The sequence below is a fragment of the Dinoponera quadriceps genome, unplaced genomic scaffold (genome assembly GCF_001313825.1).
Source record: "Dinoponera quadriceps isolate SergipeBrazil2010 unplaced genomic scaffold, ASM131382v1 scaffold323, whole genome shotgun sequence".
Lineage (NCBI taxonomy): Eukaryota > Metazoa > Arthropoda > Insecta > Hymenoptera > Formicidae > Dinoponera > Dinoponera quadriceps.
The window spans coordinates 182,703-203,564 of NW_014554579.1; the positions used below are offsets into that span (position 1 = coordinate 182,703).

The 20,862-nt window shown below is 46.5% G+C and overlaps 1 protein-coding gene across 6 annotated transcripts in view; it reads left to right on the forward strand.

The window, feature by feature from the left end:
* The window catches only part of LOC106752155 (homeobox protein extradenticle), a 43,603-nt gene extending 22,748 nt beyond the window's left edge, over window positions 1–20,855 (forward strand). For 2 of the 6 annotated variants that reach the window (XM_014633662.1, XM_014633664.1), the window contains 6 exons: window positions 664–917; window positions 5,763–5,953; window positions 6,102–6,237; window positions 6,467–6,563; window positions 7,988–8,175; window positions 14,695–20,855. In XM_014633662.1, coding sequence (XP_014489148.1) covers window positions 664–917; window positions 5,763–5,953; window positions 6,102–6,237; window positions 6,467–6,563; window positions 7,988–8,175; window positions 14,695–14,829 — 1,001 coding nt within the window. In that variant the 3' untranslated portion in view covers window positions 14,830–20,855. Of the gene's footprint in view, window positions 1–663; window positions 918–5,762; window positions 5,954–6,101; window positions 6,238–6,466; window positions 6,564–7,987; window positions 8,176–11,837; window positions 11,901–12,129 lie in introns of those variants that run through there. The other 4 variants (XM_014633666.1, XM_014633663.1, XM_014633668.1 and 1 more) reach the window with 4 other exon arrangements.
* The last annotated feature ends 7 nt before the right edge of the window (window positions 20,856–20,862 follow it).

The following is a 20,862-nucleotide window of genomic DNA, read 5'->3' on the forward strand; positions in this document are numbered from 1 at the left end:
TTTTTTTTTCCCCCCCCCCCCCCAAGAGACCATAAACATGTACTCTTTGTATCTTAACCGCAGCGTCCACCGCAATCTCTCGGTAGATTCTACGTCGAATCGACGTAATCTCGTTGCATAACCGACAGAAACACGTCCTGTGTGATTCGCATGCAAAAGCAGCCTCCTTCCTGACGAAGAGATATTCCTCGTGACGTTTCGTCGAAGAGGCTCTATTCTCTCTCTCTCGCTTTCTCTTCTGTATGCATGCCAGCGTTTGCTCGGAGGGGGTGCTAACTGTCGAAGACTCGGGGCTGCATCTCCTCGACGGAGGGAGCGTCCCGAGCGAAGGGTGGAATGCGCGAGGGACGACACGGGGGTATAGAAAGTCCCTCTGCGGTTTTATGGGTCGTCCAGCTCCATCATGCGCCGTAAAAGTACAATAAAACCGCTGTTACACCGCGGAAAACTACCCGTTCTAAACCACTGCGTGCAACGGGCCTTTAAGACGCGCGAGTAGAATGACGCTTGGGGAGAAAGAGAGAGAGAGAGAGAGAGCGGCCGAAGCAAAATTGATTCTTTTATGATCGGCGAACGTGATCGCGCGATACATTTATCTCGGGTGGAGCGTTTTCGAAGGAAAGAAGCGACTTATTTAACGCGACAATTTCGATCTGCTTTCAGTTCTCTCTCTGAGAAACACGCAAGAAGAAGAACCACCAGATCCTCAACTGATGCGATTGGACAACATGTTGATTGCGGAGGGGGTTGCCGGACCAGAAAAGGGCGGTGGTGCTGGAGCAGCCGCTTCGGCGTCCGCGGCAGCGGCTGCCGGACCGCCCGGGCAGCCGGACAACGCTATCGAGCATTCCGATTACAGAGCCAAGCTCGCTCAGATCAGGCAAATCTATCATCAAGAACTTGAAAAGTACGAACAGGTATGTCGAGAAGAGATTCGCGTGAGAGCTACTTGAAAAATCTACCCGAATCTTTACCGGTGACGCTACCCTTCGCTTCTCAGAACCGCGTATAATGAACGTGTAATCTCGATTACAACTCATAAATATGCGGCGTCGAACCAACCCATTAAGTCAAACGGGTTAAGTTTAACTCCCGTATTGATTTTCGCGAGCACGCGCGCGCCGCAGTCAAACATTTTTACGTTTGGCGCGCGCGATGTCGCAAATCCCTCCCTTCCTCCCTGCCGCGAAAATTATTTGTTTCCAGGAGAGAGAGAGAGAGAGCGAGTACCGTTCGCGCTTTATGCAAATAAAGCCCGCTTATGAATATTATTCCGCGAGCGTGGAGCCGCGCCATTATCGACGGGATATCGAGTATTGAATTCGGGTCGCGGGAATTACATCGGTCGTTTTATCATCGGCCGACTTCGTGAATGCGGGATAAAAAAGAGAGAGAAGGAAAAGGAGAACAGTGAAATGAACCGGCCGCATAAACGAGCGCCGTTACTCACCTCTCTCTCTCTCTCTCTCTCTTGCTCGGGGAAAACTCTCGGCGAAATGAAAAATTTAACGTAGCCCCGCGGTTATCGTCGAGATCCGGCCGGCTGACAAATTTCGGCCATCCCGGCGCGCTATCAGCCGGCTCGATTCCCCACCATCGATAATCTCTCTACCACCCTCTCCCTCCCTCTCTCGCTCTGTCCGCTCGTGAAATTCAACGGCGTCGACGCGAATTTATCGTCCATCGACAATCTCGCGGCCTCGTTAAGGCGCGTTTATAGCCCGTCGCCGATGTCACGAGTGGATTCACCGTAATATGCGCGATCAAAAATTCGCATGGCAAATCGTGACGATATAGCGACTTCCCCTTGGCGAGGAACGTTAATATACCTTCGCAAGGAAGGATTCTTAATGGGAGGAAACGCATTTTCGTGGTAACGCCGGTCGATTTTCGATCGTTTTGCGACGAAACGGACTGATAAGAAACGACGTACGTTATGCGTGCCCGGGTGAAACGACCGGCGATTCGCGTGCTAATGAACCGGCCCGCTTGCGCTAAGTAAAATCTCGCGTGCCGGACAGGACTGCCCTCGGTGGGTCGCGTGATACTTTCAAAACGACGCAAATCACTGCGGGCTATTACCGCGTTCGCCGCGGAAATTCGATGATGTTATCGCGAACCGTTTCATTAAGAATTTCTTCTCCCTAGCCGCTTCCCTTTTCTTTTTTCTCTTGTCACCTGCCTCGTGATTCTGTCCTTGTGTCGTAATAGCTCAATCTGATGAGACAGTTTTGATACTCGACGGTAAGGCGGCGCCGCGCTGAACGACAAAGGTGCGAACTTTCAGGTAGTTGTCTCGTAAAATGAACTTTTTGAGAGGCAATTTATCGGAACATTTTGAATAATCCGCGCCGCTTTCAAGCCCGCCCAAATTGTGCGACGATTGCGAAATCGATCCTCATCGTTCGTCGCGGGACCGTCATTCCGCTTGACGTCGCGCGTAATCGGCGATTTTTACCGTAAATAGGGCCCGCTCATCGGCCCTACGCGCATAATTCTTTTTAACGCCGCTCGCGTTTTCGCCGGCAGTTTTTACCTTTCACGTACACTCACTCCCCGTGGATATGTGTGCGTGGGCCGTGTGCTTTAATTGCCACACCCGTTTCGACCCCATATTTCACCGTGTGTCAGCGGGCTTGATGTTTCCCCGCGGTAAACACGCACGAGGTCCACTGGCGCATTCGTCAGGGTCGGATTAAAAAGGCGCGCCGTATTTTCCCGTGAAATTATTTTAGTTTAACTTTTGTTTTCGAAAATCCTTCTTTCCTTTTCGCGAGACGACAAAAGATGCGATCAATAGAAATTGCAAACGAAAGCGTTCGCACGGTTCTTTGTAGCAATACGCACGCAGAGAAACGCAGCTGTTTTCAATCTCCCGCATCGTCCAAGAAAATCGCTTCTCGAGTTTCGAACGTCTCTTTTTTTCGAAACGTCAGGTGAGGACGCAAAAATATCTCGATCCGAAAAGTTCAGTTATTGGCTTAGTTAGTTGGCATTAGTCAGGGCGTTGTCAGGGCGGAAAGTTTGGCCATAAGCGAAATTTACTATTCAAATTCGGTCGAGTCGCCGCATTAGGGTGAATGTCTGCCTGACTATGCAACATGGCGTGACAAGTACGAGAATAGAACCGCATCGGGTTTTACGAGATCGCGTGATCACCGCCAGCAAACATCGTCTCTACCATGAATTTTCGTCGGGGTACATGCGCCGTCCGCCTTTATTTCACCCGATTTCTAACTCTGATTCCTGCCGCGAATTATCTTGTATTGTATCTTGAGAAAAAGCACCGTGGAATGCATCTTCCGACGTTCGCGAGGGGGCGAGAGCGTTTTACGCGCGCATAAATATTTTGTTTTACAGCACCGTACCACCTAACGTAAATCGTATTGAGTATGATTGCAGAACGCAAACATCTTGCGCGTTCCTTGAATTATCGAGCGAGAGAACGGTACCGTCTGACACGAAGTAGTGAGCGTTTTTCATCGAATTTGCCGAAAGCAATTTGTAAACGCGTTTTTCATTTAATTAAATCCGATATCGCTCCATTATCTTACCGCGGGAGGAGCACTGACAGATTTTACCTCGCTTGGATACATAATTCAACGATCGAACATTGGGTGAACGTGTTAACCAACGCAATGAAATATCCGACGGAGGAATTGTGAGCAACACACGCTTATCGCTCGTACTAATTCGACAAAGTACGCGACGCGATAGCTTTCATCGCTACGAGACTTTTCCAACATCTCTCGAGTACACGAAAGTTGTCGTTTTATGTCGAATTTACCTTTCTCGCCGATTGCTTCGGTTCGCTCGCGTAACTTTCTATGAACGAATGTTACCTTGCGTCTCGATCCAGCGAAGACGGTCCGTTTCGTTTTTTCAAACATGTCGCGACCTCACCGGCGAATTGTGGAACTATGATTTGTTCCTCATCTTTTTCCCCTCTTCCCAAAATCAAGCTGTGAATATATATTTAACCCTTTGCACTCCAGCCTAGTAATGCATAGAGGCTATTAGTTCCAAGTACATACCTATGATGTAGAAGAAAAATAGAGTCGTTTCAATAAAACAAAATTTTTATTTCTTAGCTATTTTATAACAAAACATATTCTAACTTATATTATAAAAGAAAAACATAAATTTTAGGACTTAAAATTTCTTAAAGTGCCGAGGCAGCAAAACAACCATGTCGCCGCTACGGCGACAGCGGAGTGCAAAGGGTTAATTAACAAATATAAAACACCTGACTTTTCGTGCGTAATATATATCAACTTCGTTTAAAGTGTGGCTAAAGAGAGTAAATGTCTGGCGCAACGAACGTCGGCCATTTTGTCGCTATGTCATGTCCGTTGAGAATACGGCGCGCGTCCCGCGCAAAGTAATCAGCCTCCGGTCGGCATCGTGTTAATTAACACGCGTTTCTTCGTATCTACACGAGTGTCAGTGCTAATTCAGTGCCGTGAACAACGATATGTCTACACGAGTGTCAGTGCTAATTCAGTGACGCGAACAACGATATGTATCTGAAATTTCCAGGTGTGTGAAAGCATTTATTACTGATGTAACAAGTTTGACGGGATTTGTAAGGTTAGAACGAAAATATCGGGTCACCCACTGACGAAACGAATTTTCTCACGGCGCCACTAATTTTACTGCGACACGTTCTATTAATACCCGTGTGTACTATACGCGCGAAAATACAGAGGCGGACATACTCGACTACGCCGACGTTATGGAAATTCCGACGTGTGCATTGCTAAATATACCGGCGCGCGGTTGCTGCTCGCGCCGTTCTCCGCGGTTGTTTTCGCGGTTAGAGAAACACACGTCTCGATAGTTGCGTTATCGAATTTCTGCTCGAGGCTTATTTGTATCGGGAGGAAAGAGAGAGATTGAGCAGCATTGATTTTGGCTATTTTGTAACTAGCTATCTCGTTCCTGAATGGAAGGAGATAGAGACGTTATGCACAGGGTGTTGCAGAAGTACGCGAACGAGGGAGATAATCTTTTCAGACGGAAATAATAGGTAGAAAACGCGAAGATCAACATCGTCGACCGCTTTGTGATATTTGCCGTCTTCGAACCGCGACCCTTTGCAGAAATTAAAGGAAATCAGTCCGTGGAAACTCACTATGGCTTTTCCATCCAATTCAGCGACATTCCGTTCGTTCCTTCTCATCCCTCCTCTCCCTACCTCCTATATCTTTCTCTCTTGCTTTTCCTCTCTGACACGCGTGCAACAGCCGACGGGGTTGATCCACCCCACGGGTCTCGTGCGAAGAAAGGAACGAAGAGAAGCCACACGGCGGATCGAGAGCGGACGGGAGAAGGTCGTCGGAGGAGCGGAATCCATTTCGAAATTGCAAGCCACCCTGTTCGATCCCCCTTCTTCGCCGCTTCCTCTTCTCGACACCCTCCCGTGGCCTTTTCCCGGTTCCTTCCCTCAGGAAAAGCCACTCCCCCTGCCACCGTCTCTCTCTCCCTTTCGGGAGGCAGCGCGCCCGCCTCGAATACTGATATCGAGCAAAGTCCTTTTTCCCTTAAACCGAGCAGCCACCAGGAATAATGCATTATACGTACGCGTCCTTCGTCTCTCGTTTCTTCCCTCTCCTCCGCTTCGCTTACCGTCTCGCTTCGTCCTTTCGTCACGCCAGCGAACTCGCAATATACTCAAATTTCTTCCCACGTGGTCTTCTATATTTCTAATTCATCCAGCGATAGGCACTTCTCTGACGTGTCCTTTTGTTCCTTTTTTTCAGGCATGTAACGAGTTCACCACTCACGTAATGAATTTGTTGAGGGAACAGAGTCGCACAAGGCCGATCACGCCAAAAGAAATCGAGAGGATGGTGCAAATCATACACAAGAAGTTCTCAAGTATTCAAATGCAGCTCAAACAGTCCACCTGCGAGGCCGTGATGATTCTGAGGAGTCGATTCCTGGACGCCAGGTTTGTGTCGAGTACTCGTGCCGAGAAAGTGAACGACAACTTGATACATTCGAACGCGATCGTTATTATCTCATGCGATTCTCGATCGAAATTCCACAAGCAAATCTCAGTTGCGATTAATGTCGGCGCGAAATCATTCCTGTTGCAGACGCAAGAGAAGGAATTTCAGCAAACAAGCGTCCGAAATATTGAACGAATACTTCTACTCGCACCTCAGTAATCCTTATCCAAGCGAAGAAGCTAAGGAGGAGCTCGCACGAAAATGTGGTATTACCGTGAGCCAGGTATCGTCCGCTACTTTCTCTCGTACATATTCCTCTAGTCATTGTAATTTCTCAAGTAATTCTTGAAGCCTTCAAACTCTCATTCATTAATATCGCCTACGTGTACATTTAACGCGACTCTGTTTGTGGCTCGGATTATACGCGAACATTTATCTATCAAGTGGCCAGTGCTTGCTGTACATTCAATCGACGAAATAAACGCGCGCGTTCTCGTTTCGTGTGCTCTCAGGTGTCTAATTGGTTCGGAAACAAGAGGATACGCTACAAGAAAAACATCGGGAAAGCGCAAGAGGAAGCGAATCTGTACGCCGCTAAAAAGGCAGCTGGTAAGTTCCAACGTTCGCTAACGAGCGACGGGTGTTCCTTCGCGAGTTCGTAAAATCGTTAGGGAAAATCTTTTGAGAGTACGCAGAAGAAAATTGTGTATGAAATCGGAGTATTCACGCACGCGAATATCTCTATGATCGAGTAAATAAAATGCTCCACGATAGAATAATCGAAAGCTATGGAATGGCGCGCTTTATCAAATTTCTTCCAGAGCGCTTTTGTATCGCTCTATCGTCTTTTCTATTTCTCGATGGTCTCGAGCTCATCGCTTCTCTGGACGCCGCGTCGTCATCATCGTCGTCGCCGCCGCCGCCGCCGCCGCCGCCAAGCTTCGTCGATGGGTAAAGCTCTCTCGCAGAGCGAGGTGAAAAAAAAAAGACACGAAAGTTTCGCGATCGATAACGGACGAGTCTCTCTCTTTTTCTTTCTTTCTGTCTCTTCGCTTCACGCGCGTCATTTTTTATGCGTCGGAATCAAGGCGGTGGGGGAATTTCATTACTGTAAATCATTAGACAACTGAGTTACCGCTCATTGTTCAGTGACACCATCGCGAGAGAATAAATTCAACAATACCGATTGCCTCCTTCGAAGAAAATAAAATAAACCTCCTCGGGGAGGGAGGATCCAGTAAAGAAAATAATAATTCGAAATCGTGGCAGATGAGATGGAGGATCTCCGCGCTGTATCCACTGAAAAATTCAAAAGTTTTCGAAAGGCAGCCAGACAGCATGCAGATGAGACTATGTTCTCGTTACATCTCGCGACGAGATAGACGCGTGTACCACCGCACGTCTTCGTTCGCCTCCCCTCGTGAAAATTGCAAGAAAAACTCCCGTCCTGAAATTCCACGGATTCGCGGATCCTACCACCCTGGTCGCAATTACGTGCGCTTCGCTTAACTACCGAGGCGTCTCACTTTATTTTGGGCGCCAGCGTGAGATATTTTTAACTCACCAATTATACGGAAGACGGAGAGAGGGGAGCGGAGTGCACGAGCTAGAAAACTACGAGAGAGGGGAGATTCCGAGCTTCTCGCATTTCTTTCAGCACTCTCTGTCGACCACGTTCACGATGAAACGGTTCTCTCGTAATTAAAGAAACGGAATTCTAACGACCTCGCCTCTCTACCCAGCCCCGCGGAGCAACGCTCTCTCGTCTCGAAGGTTTTACAAGCAAAACGGGGAATAGCCGCCGTTTTTACAAACTCGGAACAAATTACGAAAAGGATCTGATTTCTAAACGAATCTAGTGATTCGCGAACCTTCTTTGGATGCTTCGGCAATAGTCTTCTCGCGTACGTCATTCAATGAAAAAAGGAGGGAAAGAGCTCGAGATACGGAGAGAAACAGAATGATCATTGTTGGTTGAAGAACTTAAAAAGTCGCACCCTCGAATTTTGTATGCACCGCGATTGTTTCTACAGCAGCTTTTGCAGGAGCATCGCCGTACAGCATGGGCGGTGCCAGCCAGGGCACACCGACGCCGATGATGTCGCCGGCGCCTCCCGGTGGACCGCAGGACATGGCTGGATACGGCATGGGGATAAATGGCAGCGACTATGGCTCGCAGCCGTACAACGACGGTTCCATGGGATACGACCCCATGCACCAGGTAAAGAGCTTATCCTGCATACAGAATGCTCCTATACGTATGTTATATAGATAGGTAGCCTCTTCTCATTAGCCGACTCCCGTAGTACAAAGCCCGCTTTCTGGAATCTGCATTTGCGTGCATGAGCTTGCTCTCCGATCTTGCTATGCTGTGGTTTAGGAATCACGTGGTAGGCGCGTATTTAATATGCAAATGTAATTCCGCCCGAGCTGAACTATTAAATAATAACGAACCTCCCCCTTTCCTCTCGATGATCTTTGAATATTCCAATTGACTTTTATCGCCAAGTTTTAGACAGAGAATTCGTTGGGATGGATTATATATCCGATTTAATCGAACGTTTTATCACGAGTTTTATTTATTTTCTTTTTTCCCTTTTTCTTAATAAACGCGAGGAATTGAATTTAACAATGATCACAGTTCGATGCTGCGACATAAATTCCCCACTGTTGTCAATCTCATCCCTTTCGAAGTCTATTTTTTTTTTCACGCTCCTTCTATGTATTTCCAAACCACAGTACTATAAGCCGTTAAACGCACGTGCATTTCACCTTCCGCATACTTACACTGACGAGATAAAGAGACATTGCGAGAGAGAAAGAGAGTGCAAGCAGAATAGAATGAAAAGAAGGAACGACAAAATGGAAAGGGTACTAGTGGAGAAATCTGTTCGGAATGATACGGTATCATATACAGGGTGTAAGACAACGCGGGTGCAAAAGAAAATCTTAATAGGAGCGGTGTGCGTAAATTGAATCTGGCATTCTCCAAGAATTCATTTTTCCGGCCTCTTACTTTCGTATGTACGAAATCTCACCCTGTATATGTGCATGCGTGCGTGGGTGCGTGCGTGCGTGTAGCTACTGGGAGGTATACATAGTAGGCTGGATACGCTGTTTCGTAAAGATGGCCTTGAGGATGCCGACAGTCAGTAGGGTGTGTTGGGTCGAAAAGGGGTGCTAGGGACTGCGCACACAGAGGCAACCTATACGTCGAACACACATTTCGCTCTAACACTCTCAGCTAGTCGCCGATAACGCCAGGTTTGCTTAGTATGCATTGGAGTTGCTAAGTCACTTTTTAGGCAGGGCTGGCTCTCTCTCTCACATATTAATGGAGCTAGTGGATACGCGCCGCCGCCGCCACTACTAACGAATCGCCGGCATTCTCGCGATGCAACGTAACGAAGCGAACTTGGACGAAGGAAAATTCGCGGAGGATCGTCCGTTCCTCCTCTGCGTATCAATCGAGCCTCTGCTCCTCTCCGAGCATCGTTCATTTCTCCTCCTCATCTTCACCTTCCTCCGACTCTTCGTTAGATTCTTCTTGCCGACTTTTTGCGCCAATTCATGGCCCAGGTTCTCTATGGATGATTTAAAGTTCGTATTCGACCGTATGGTGGTTCCCCTCTTCGTCGCGGGGATGATCGATTTCAGTGTTTTTCTTTTTTCCATCAATCGAAATACTCTCACACCGTGATCGACGACAAATTAGGATGTGCGTGCTAATTTCCGGTTTGACGTCCACCCACGCGTCTCCTTTCGCGCGGAACTTCGTTCGTCTCGAACGTAGTAGTAAATCTCGCTGACATACAATTTCAACGACGTCACGTGGCAGAGAGTGACGTTAAATTAAATTTGCGGGTAAACACACACGGTGCGCGCGGGGGAACGAGTCTGGAGATTCCTGCAGAAATGTTTAACCGATGGATCCAATATTCGACATGTCGATACGGGGCTGATCACTTGTCGATGTTTCGCCGCGACTACAGTTCTATCGCCGTAGGTAAAAAAAAAAGAAGAAGAAAGAAAATTGCTGCCGCATTATTAGTTCCGTTCAACCTGTCGTTTCTCTTTACCCGGTAAACTTTAACCGTTTAATTCATACATTTTCGACGTACCAGGTGAGAGAGTAAAGTGATAACAATTTCTAATAGTGTGCATTGTATGCGGATGTATCCGGCAAGAAATCCTCCGTGATTTGTTCTCGCCGGCGAATCTTTCATCTCGATAGAAATTCGAACGGAATCGAGCCTTCCTAGAAGAAAAGCCCGAGACGAAATTAATTTCGCGGCCCGTCCGACTCGTCCGCTCTCTCCGGAAAGGTGGAAATGAAGCGACTAAAATGCATGCTCGTAGGTTCCGCAGTCACTTCCGGCTTTTGTATGGGTCTCTACTTCTCTATCGATCTGAAACGGCGCCCGCCTTCTTCTTCCACCCGTATTTTCTGGCTGGCGTTAAGTTCCATCGGATTTATCGTTCGATCAGTGGGCTCCTCTTGTGCGATTCGCGCGCGGCAGCACAACACACGTAGCGTAAATCTACGAGTATTACGTTTTTAAGTAGCTCCACCGCGAATAAAGTAATTTCTTTCACGGTAAACAAATAATTCTCTCAATCCAGCCGATCCGAATTTTCAGAATGTCGTCTCTATGCCTGAGAAAACGCTTAGCGACGTTAGATTCTGCTGTCACATAGTCGTCTCGCTCTCATAAAGGATGATGATTCTCTGAGAGAAGTTTTTCCTTTGGCACACTCGATCGGACGTTGCGTCGCACGCATGTGTACTCGACTCCGTTCAGCAGAGTTTGCAACAACGGCAAGCCTTCCTTGACGCTGCAGCTGGCACTAACGTTTCCCGTAATCCACATAATACGTAACAAATGTGAGCGATCGCTTGTACACTGTTTACATTTTTTAGCACAAAGAGCCTATCTCACACGCCGGCCCGACTGACTCTTAACATTTGTGCACCGGTCAAGTAATCCACTTGTATTACTTGATATCTTATCACCGCCTCGTTTGTCTCCGCCCTCATCCACTTTCCTCTTCTTTTATTCTCGTTCTAATCAGCTACTGGTTGGTATTCCGAATCTAACAAGTAATAGTAACGTTAAGGAACACGGAACTGTGTTTACAACAACACACCTCCGAGTGTGCGAAGAGAACGCGCGTCGATGAATCACACGTCGAAATTGTCACGCTTTCCCTCATTCAAACTTTTTCTCGGCTGATTATTACTTTATTATTTATTGATCATTCGAATAACTTTACGTTACTGTCTGGAAACGAATTTGTATGATTATATAATACTAGTAATTTAATTGCACCGCGCGTTAAGGCTGTTAAATTCTGTCGGTTAATGTACCATCCGACGTGTTACCGAAATATCGAGAACGGTGTTTCGAGGGGAAAGGCGCGTATTGTCGCAAGCACAGTTCTGGCACTGCTATCTGGTATCTATCTTACGTTACTGATCCATCGGTCATCTGCTACGCCGTCTCTTCTACTCTCCATCACCTTTGACGATTCGTCTCAGAGGTCGCGAGATCCGCAAATCGGTTCTGCGCCTAAGAGACGATCCCCAACGATTCTCTTCCCATCGCTCGTAAAGAGACCTCACTAGTCGCGCAGATTCGAGAGTGTTTGTCGTTCTAATCGCCAAAAAATGGAATTTTACTTTGGAAATAAAGGGGAATCGTAATTCTTGGACGTGGTATCGGACAAATTCGTAATACGTCGAACACTAAAATTGTGATCCGACGCGAGGCGCTCGAAAAAAAAGAGAGAGAAAGAGAGAGAGAGAGAGAGAGAGAGAGATCAAAAACTTCTCAATTCGACCGGACTGAGATCGGGACTCAATGACGTTTTTTCTTGATGCAGATGAAACGAAATTCTTAGAAGGCGACAGAGAGTGAGAGAGAGACACCGGATTAGACAACCACGCAAAAGACATGCAGTCGAAGCTAGATGGGGAAAAAGGGGAGGAAAGTGTAAGAGAATCATGAAAGAGAGAAAAAGAGAGAGAAAGGCGGAAAGTTAGAGAGATGAACGTGAGGTAGGGAGAGAAAGAGAGGTTGCACAAAATGCGGGGAAAATTATGAGCGTGAAAATCGGGACTAATGCGTGCACACACTGATCTTGCCCTCTCGTGCTTTTTTTTTTGTGTTCCCAGTGATGCGTCAGGCCGGTCTAAAACGCTCGTACCTAGCAAAGTTACTCGCTGTAAACTTGATACGAGAAAAAACGAGAGAAACACTGAGAGAAGTTGTGAAAGAAATAGAGGGAGTGATCCGGGATTAGAAGCTGATGAGAGCCGCTTCCGGACAACGTACAACTCCCGTTGCAACGAGTCCCTAAAACTGTTTCTAGAAAGAGAGAGGCGGTCGAAGATTTCGCGAGAGAACTCTAGCAACGAACTTGGGATTCTGCGAGGTGTGCCAGTTTGCGCGGCTCTCATTTGATTAACTCATCGATAGTGCAATATACAGAGACGTGCGTATATTCCGCGAACGTTTCGAGATATCTGCTTCGAATTATACGCTTCGACGAAACCGTCTTGCGCGTCGCGAGAAAAAGATTTCCGCTCGCAGAGCCCAACAGCGGTGGAACTTATTTTCGAACCAAGCCGCCTGGGGGGAAGGACTACCGTCGGCGCCTGTTAAAAATGTGAATAAATCGAAACTCGACGGCGCTCTGAACGCGCTCCTCGGTAATTCGGGACGGGCAAATTCCGATTCATCGTGGCGACGACGGACGGGAATCTCATGAAAGGAAGGAAGCCCGACGCGTCACGAAGAGAGGAGACGCACGTCTCGATAGTTGACGACGATCAAATTCTCTCCCCGACGTGTGCGTCCGAAACTGATCTCTCTCGCCGACCTCGCGTCGCGCCGCTCCGCATCCTGGAAGAATGCATCAGCATCGGAAGAATCGGCACAGAGCGACGCTGGGACACGCGTATTTACACGCAAATCGAATTTTCTCTCGGAGGATCCTACGGGGTTCTTCGTCGAGTTCCCGCAGGAGGAAGGACCTTTCGTCCGTGTGCGACTATTCCCTCCAGAAAGACGTCCTCGAGCTCTTCCCTTAGAATTAGATCTCGTTAAGTGTGCAATAAGATTTTTGATAACGGGATAAATCTTCATACTCTTCATTATTTTTTCTTCTTTCTTAGGTTGTACAAATATGTTAGATAGGTCATTTGTTACGTAGATTAGTAAAGAAAAACAAATGTTGGTGGCAGCAAGCGATAAGTTAACCCGATCGATCGCATTATGTGTCTCGGACGATGCTGAGGAAAGGACACGTTAGTTTAACAACGATTCTTCCGGTCGCGGGACTCGGCGACGTCGGGGCGAAGGAAAGAAAAAGAAATCTCGCGGGCTTGAAATTATATTCGCGCAACGAATAGGAGCACTTTTGCTATTTCTCTTTTTAGCTTCGGCGTCTAAGAGAGACTGTGACGGGGGAATCACGCGAATCTCCCGTTTGCACGTACGGCGGAGATACACGCACCCTACGCATTGCGCGCTACGGTTTCATACGACTTCAATTCTAGACTTACTCTCGAAAGTAGTTCTTCGCCGACGTATACATACGCACACACTTATATGTACATAGGCTGATAGAAGGAAAACGAGGCGGCGTTGTTACACCTTATAGTTGGAGAAATTAGGGCGGATACTTTTCATGACATGCATGGCTGCATGTAGAATATCAAGATGCGCGTGAGCCTTCGAGCGAGAAATTCACCTGTCGTTTTCCTTTCCTTTATTATTGCAACGATCGATGACGAGCCATGGAGGGCACTGCGGAGAAAACGTGATCATAATCTGCGGAGAATAATTCTATGAATATCGACAGCGCTGCTTTCGGAGGCCCACGCGTGTCTGGTTTTACAAGGTAGTACGTGTGTGTGCCTTTATCTGTTTTCGTTTGAGAAATGATCGATTGGGGGATATTTGGATGAACAGGCGAAAGATTCATAGAGAAGGGGAGGGGGATAAAGAGGAGTGACAGAGAAGGAGCGAATGTGTGTGATCAGAATTTCATACTCAATTTTGTAGTTCGTTATGCAAAGTTTCGGGTAGACAGTAGAATAGAGATCGGCACGTTGTATTGACGAATTCGAGAGGATTTCTCTATTCAATATCGGTTTCGATTGCCTTACTGGGGTAACAATAAGACGACCGAATGAGACATTTTGTGAATAAGAAACCGAGCGTTCCTTTCGCTTCGCGAAGAAACGAGAGACGTAATAATGACGATGTCGCTGGCGATTAAAATAACAGTCGCGAAATATCGAATTTCCTCGTTATTTTTTTCGGAAGCCGCGAAATAGATTCTGTCGATAAGTCTCGCACGATAGAACGTAGGTTTTCGACGAGTCTTTGATGAATTTTTACTCTTTCTTGCAACGTAACGCAACACGAGACGCGACGACAACGACCACAACGATCTCTCGTTCCGCGCGCGAAACGCCAACGCGACGTGCCGTGCTTTGAGAAGGTTTGGCATACCCGTGGGTCCAGCCACGCGGGTAGACTCAATGTTCTCTCTTGAGCAAAGCGTGACAAAGCAAGTTCTCTCTTAAAAAAAAAATAAATAAAAAAAAACGGGTCGAGGCGAGGCTTAGTGACCAATGACACGCAATTTTGTCGCCATCCTGCAGGGGATAAAGACAGAGGGCTAAAAATCAATTGCAAAACAAAAAACAAACAATCGAAAAATGACGCAGGGCAAGGCATTGGCTGGGGGGCCAGGCGCGGCGGGATGGATGCAACAGCGCGAGGCGGTGCCCGAATTTCCGCCCCTCCACGATTCAGCGGATTCTGATTCCGACCGGGAAAACGAAAAGCGACCGCGCGTCTAAGACTGTGGAAAAGAAAGATTATATATATATATATATATATACGTAATATATACATATATTTTACTTTTTTCTTTTTTTTCCTAAGTGCGAAGACGAACACAAGCGCAAGAGTTGTGTTATTCAGAACGGAATGTTTGTGGAAGAGAAACGTATAAAGAGTGAGAGTGAGTGGTGAGCGAGCGAGCGAGCGAGCAAGCGAGAGAAACGATAACCACCGACATGACACAGCAAGACCACCCGATACACACATTATACTCCTACACATAAGCACACACAGAGAAAAAATGCGGTTGGGTGGACAAAATCAATTTCGTTCGAACAATTATTGTGTCTCCTGAACAAATTATACGTGCAACAATATGTTGACATAGTTACTAACTACTAAATCGCGATGATTGTGTGAATCGATTGATAAATCATTGCAGCAACTATATAATTTTTTCAATCTATCGATTATTTGCCCGAACGAGTTTCCTTCGTCCAAGCAGAGTCCCGTTGGCTTCACCGCATTTATTTCTCGGTGTAGACGCGAGGAAAACACACATGTGAGACACGACGCGGTTCAGCCAGTGTTCCTAAAACGGAGCGGCGCTCTCGTTCGTGGGCGATTCTTATCATTCGATTGTATCATAGGGAGGGTAGGTACGAATAGACGTGCGGATCGTGTAAGAGCGACGAAACGTCCGTCTCGCGGGAGATGAGTGGTTCCCGGGGGTAAACTGTCCTGGAGTCGCGCCGCTACTGAATTCTCCAGCTGTGTTGCTCATCATTTAACGAAGTCGTACGTAGGAAAAACTACACCTCGAGCTCTCGTTCGGTCGTGAAAGCGAGATGAATCGTCGTCTGTCGCAGGACGATTGGATCGGGTGGGCACACTCTACATCTCCTTCGCCTATATTCCCCGTTATAAATCCGGTCTTGCCTTATAACAGAGCGCGGGAAGTCTCGGCCGAGCGAAAAGGAATGGAAACGCGTTAGGTCGATTAGACACTCTTCTCTTCGCGACGGAAGTTCTCGTTCGTTTCTCCGTGAGACAATAGACTCCGTACTCTTCAGGTGGAGGAATTGCGAACGGGATAGATCGGAATCACATTCACCCGCCACGAAACGACATACACACGGTAGGAAGCACGCCGGTACCCGCGCGAGGTCTCGTCTTCCGCCACACTTTCTTCAACTTACACAAACATGATACGACTCTTTTCTTGTATCTTCTTTACGTCTTGTACCATTTTGAACGTCTTTCCGAGTCTATTAGCCCTCATTATGTGATGCTGGCGAATGTCTCTTGAGTTCGGCTCAAAAATACGTTCTTTTATTTTCTGAGTTCGGCTTCTTTCGAAAAAGCTCCTTTTGCGACGTTCGCGTGCAACACGGAGTTCAAACTTTTCGGGAAAAGGTGATGTTCCGACGTTTTACGCTGATCGTGTAAAAGCGAAGACAGACGGTTTATATCTCGTAGATGTGACAAAACTCGGTGAAATGAAAAAAATTAATCCAAGAGCCGTTTTTACAAACATGTACCTAAATGATACTTTTTTTTCTTTTTTTTTTATTTACGTAAATGTACCTTTGATTGTGTAAACATGGGGGAAATTGAGACAAAATTGTGCGAATAAATTTTTAATCGAACCTACTACCTACTATGAAAATAAAAGAAAAGGACTGGCTGTAGAAGTATGGAAATGGCCTTTTGCGTGATCCTTATTGCGAGAAAAGAAAGCGCGTCTCTAAGTTTGAACCTACCCTGGCGCACTTTTAATCATTCGCGTCCCGATTCCATCGAGGACATGCGGACACTGAACAGGCGATTGCGTTAGAAAATTGATGTGCATGACCTGTGACCGCGAGCGAATTCGGCAATCACCATTATCAAATACGCTCTTTCCGTTTCCCCCCTTCTCTCGCCGCTCCTTTTTCTTTGTTGCATATGTTTCCATTCTTCTCCTCTTCCCTCCCGGCACGGAATCTCGTTATAAAATTCGTTCCCTCGACACTCGTTTTCTTTCAGTCTCTCTGTTTGATTTCACCGTCCGATATACACGCTCATTGCATCCGACATACACGCACATACAGACGGCATCGAATCCGAGATCGGTGGCGACTCGAGAGCCTCCGATTGACCGCCACTCTCGACAGAGAGACACAACGAAGTATCGAACTCGAAGCGCGCGGCCGATCACAATCGGATTCGATCGCCAGCCGAAACACACACGTGATTGCGCCTGTCTATCCTTAGTTGGTCGTACGTACGTAGGTACATATATATATTGTGTATACGTATACATGTGTATAAAAATATATATATAGATATATATATATATATATATTCTCTACTTTCGTATCTGTATAAAAATGGCACGCCACTCGCAGGCGAAGAAAGATCTCTTGTTATAACGAAACCGAGCAGAGGACACGAGGATTGCGTTTCGAAGAGAGAGAAAAAAAAGATATCCTTCGAGCCCGGACGTGCGCGCGCGTTCGTGAAAGTGTCTCTCGGTTTCGAGAGGCACGGTCATCGGAGAGAGCATATTGGCATATACGCAATTTTTCTGAATGAACAAACGAAATTTCCCTTAACGTAGCGTGTCGCACGGCCAGATCGCGGAATCGTCGCGAGTAATATCTCTCGATGACGATTCGATGACGGATCCCTCTTGCAAATCTCCTCGGACGATTTCTCATGTGCCACTGTGAATTCGCGCGCGTACACGGCCGGATGCTGTTTGTTTTCAGGAGCTGTCGCCTTGAAATCCTTAGGAGAAACGCAGGAAGAACGCATACTGACAAAACTTAAAAACAGAATAGAGAGAGAAAGAGTGAAAGTGAGGGAGTGAGAGAGAGAAAGAGAGAGAGAGTGTGAGCGAAGAATAAGAGAAAGAGGTAGAGATGCAAAGGTAGAAAAAAAAAATATACGATAGAGACGACCGCATTGTTATCGCGATGACGCTCGCGCAATCCGATCACCTCACTATCTGTGATCCGAGGCTCGCCTTTGAACGGCGGGTAATACGAACTAAAAATCGATATTAAGCTATTAAGGTTACGTAAACGCGCTTCGTGTCTGGAGGCACTCGTGTTCTCTCGCGAACGGCTGATCTCATGCTATCTTACCCATAGTCCGGCACCAGCGTTTCGTCCGCGCGAAACCTCGCATATCCATCTTGCGTCAGCGAGGCCTTCGATAGAAATCGGAGACATCGATGCGTGGCGTGACGCGAAAACGCGCGACAGGATCCGTTCTCGCGACATCTCCTTAACCTTTAGAGGGCCGCCGGGATTTGAGAGGGCATATCCGCCTTAGTAAAGTGGTAAAAAAGGTATCTTATATCATGGATTGACCATACACTAAGTATCGATCATGGGTAGCGCCAATATATTGGCTTTCCGACCCTCTAAAGGTTAAGACGCCGTTTCTCCTCGTCGGGAATTGACTGCTCGCCGTCGAACTGATCAACGTTCAATTCAGTGTTCAATTCATCGGGAGAACAACGCGTCGCGCGACGCACTTTTTTTTCCCGTCAGGCCAGCATAAACTCGACCCACATATATTCGCCGCACCGGCGAGCACTGATTTCTCGTATTTATAAGCTTTTTACGGGCGAAACGTTCCCAAGATCACCGCGACGAAATGCCGTAAACGTTCAGCGGGAGAAGACGATTTCGTTCTCCAAAGCGACGTTTTCGCCGATTCGCTATGACTGAGACTCGAGAACTCCACCATAACACGAATGCTTCCAGCCATCGACGACAGTCTTTCCCCCTTACCCTTCCCCCTCTCAGCGATCCATTAAGAGCAAAAAAGATATATTGCAGAACGGAATGATATATGTAGCATTGAGAGAAAAAAAAACAGTGCGGAAACGAACGAGAATGAGAGAGAAAGAAAGAAAGGACGAGAGAGCGAGCGAGAGAGAAAGAGAGAAACGAAGCAATGGTCCTGCGACACAACACTAATGTATACGATTTTTCAACACGAAAAATATATATTGTAGCTATATTATATATATATATATATTATGTATATATATATATATATATATATATATATTATATATATATATAGAGGTATATATAAAAGAGGATATAACTAGGCAACTATACGATTAAGTGCATCATTGTAACGACGATGGTAATTAGTACGACGAGGATTATTATTATTATTTTATTAGTTATTAATATTATTTCTATTATTATTATATTATTAGTACTATTATTATTTTTATTATTACAATTACTATTATTATTGGCGGTTCTCGCATTGTGATAATCGCACTGTAATTGCATCGTTATGACGATGATATAAGTATCATTGCTACACGTTATTAAAGTTTATTGCGTCATCTCCAGAGACGTACTTCTCTTTTCCTTTCGGACACGTTCACACCTCGGTTGACTTTTTTCTCTGTTTATCGTCCATCGATCGATTATTTGTAGTGAATTGCGAACCGATGATTTCTTACCTAGCGCATAGGTAAACGAGGAAGAAAAGGATATCCCACTTATTGTATAAACGAAGGCGATGCGAAGGTGAGAATTACGAGTATCCTCCGAACGATTAGGTGGTTAAACTCTGTTGTTAAATAATATGTCGCGAGCGAATCACTCGGCTAAAGATCGGCTGACGAATGCAATTTTTTTAACACTTCAACGGTTTATTAGCCCCATCACGTTTGTAATTCAATCTCGACTCGATCTCCGTTTTTACGTAGATCTTTTTTAACTGAAGCGTTTCTCAAACGATCCGAGTAATTCCGAGCGTAGCGTATGATTCTCTTTGCGCAATTTTGGGAGGGGATTGTCATTTTTCGCGTACAAGTAATAGCGCGCATACGACGATACAAACGGATTTGATTTACGACGATCGCGCAAATAGAGTTGTAATCAAGAATCAACGACTGCTCGAAAAGCTCTTTCTCTCAGACGATCCCCTGGGAGTCACTTGGTCCCAACGTCATGCTATCTTTAGCCGAATCCTTCGCCGATCGTGCGACCAGTACAAGTGCGTTCCGGCACAGCTAGTATACGAGAAAAGCGCGCCCGAAGTTCGCTGTGAGCACGCCTTCGGGCGTCCCTTATAGGCTCTACCGTAACATTTAATAAATGAAACGAGGACAAAACGAAGATGAAAAAAAAATGAAATACAGATCGATAATACCGACGCGATGTGCGAACGAGCGAAAGAGAGAAAGAAAGAGCGAGCGAGTGTGTGTGTGGGTGTGTGTGAGAAAGACAGAGTGAGAATGAGATGAGAAAGATATAACGTTTAACATTTACGAATACACACATGCGGTATAAGATATTATTATATATTTATATCCTTCACACTCTCTCTCCAGCCCTTCCGATCTCCTCGTTCATCCTTCCTTCTTCCCCCGCCGCCACCCTCGTCCTCAACCTCGATCATCCCGATCTCTCCAACTTCCGTTTTAGACGATATTAGTAGAAGAAGGCAGGCAAAGTGGAAATAATAGTAATAATAAACTCGCCGGTGATCGAGCCGTTCGCTCGACGCGTGCACGCTGATTAAAGAAAAAAGAAGCAAAAAAAAAACGCTGATTGTTAAACCGCATTTACGTTTTTTCGCTCTCTCGGAAGTCTCATCGGTGTCACGGCGTCGTTAATTGTCGTCGCGAAAGCCCTTACCCCACTTTACCGTCGCCTACAACCCCGCGTCATCTGCCCGTCGACCAATTTTTCGCGAGCCACGGGGAAAAGTTCAAGAGAGACGATGAGATATTTTTGGAATTGATTTCTTTCAACGTGCGTGCAACGCAGACGCCCGCGCGCGTCCTCGCGCTCTTTTCACGCCGCGGGGACGCGGCGCCGGCCTGGAGTCGCTCGTTGCCGATATTTCGATACGAAGCACACACACACGTATGATCTCAGAATAATAATAACGTCCGTGCGCGAGAGAGACGATCGTCGACGTTGTGGCCCGAAAGACGACAGTATACCACAGAAATCATTGTATCGATTCAAATCATTATGATAAACTTAATAAAAGGATCGAAAAAAAGAACCAATCCGTCC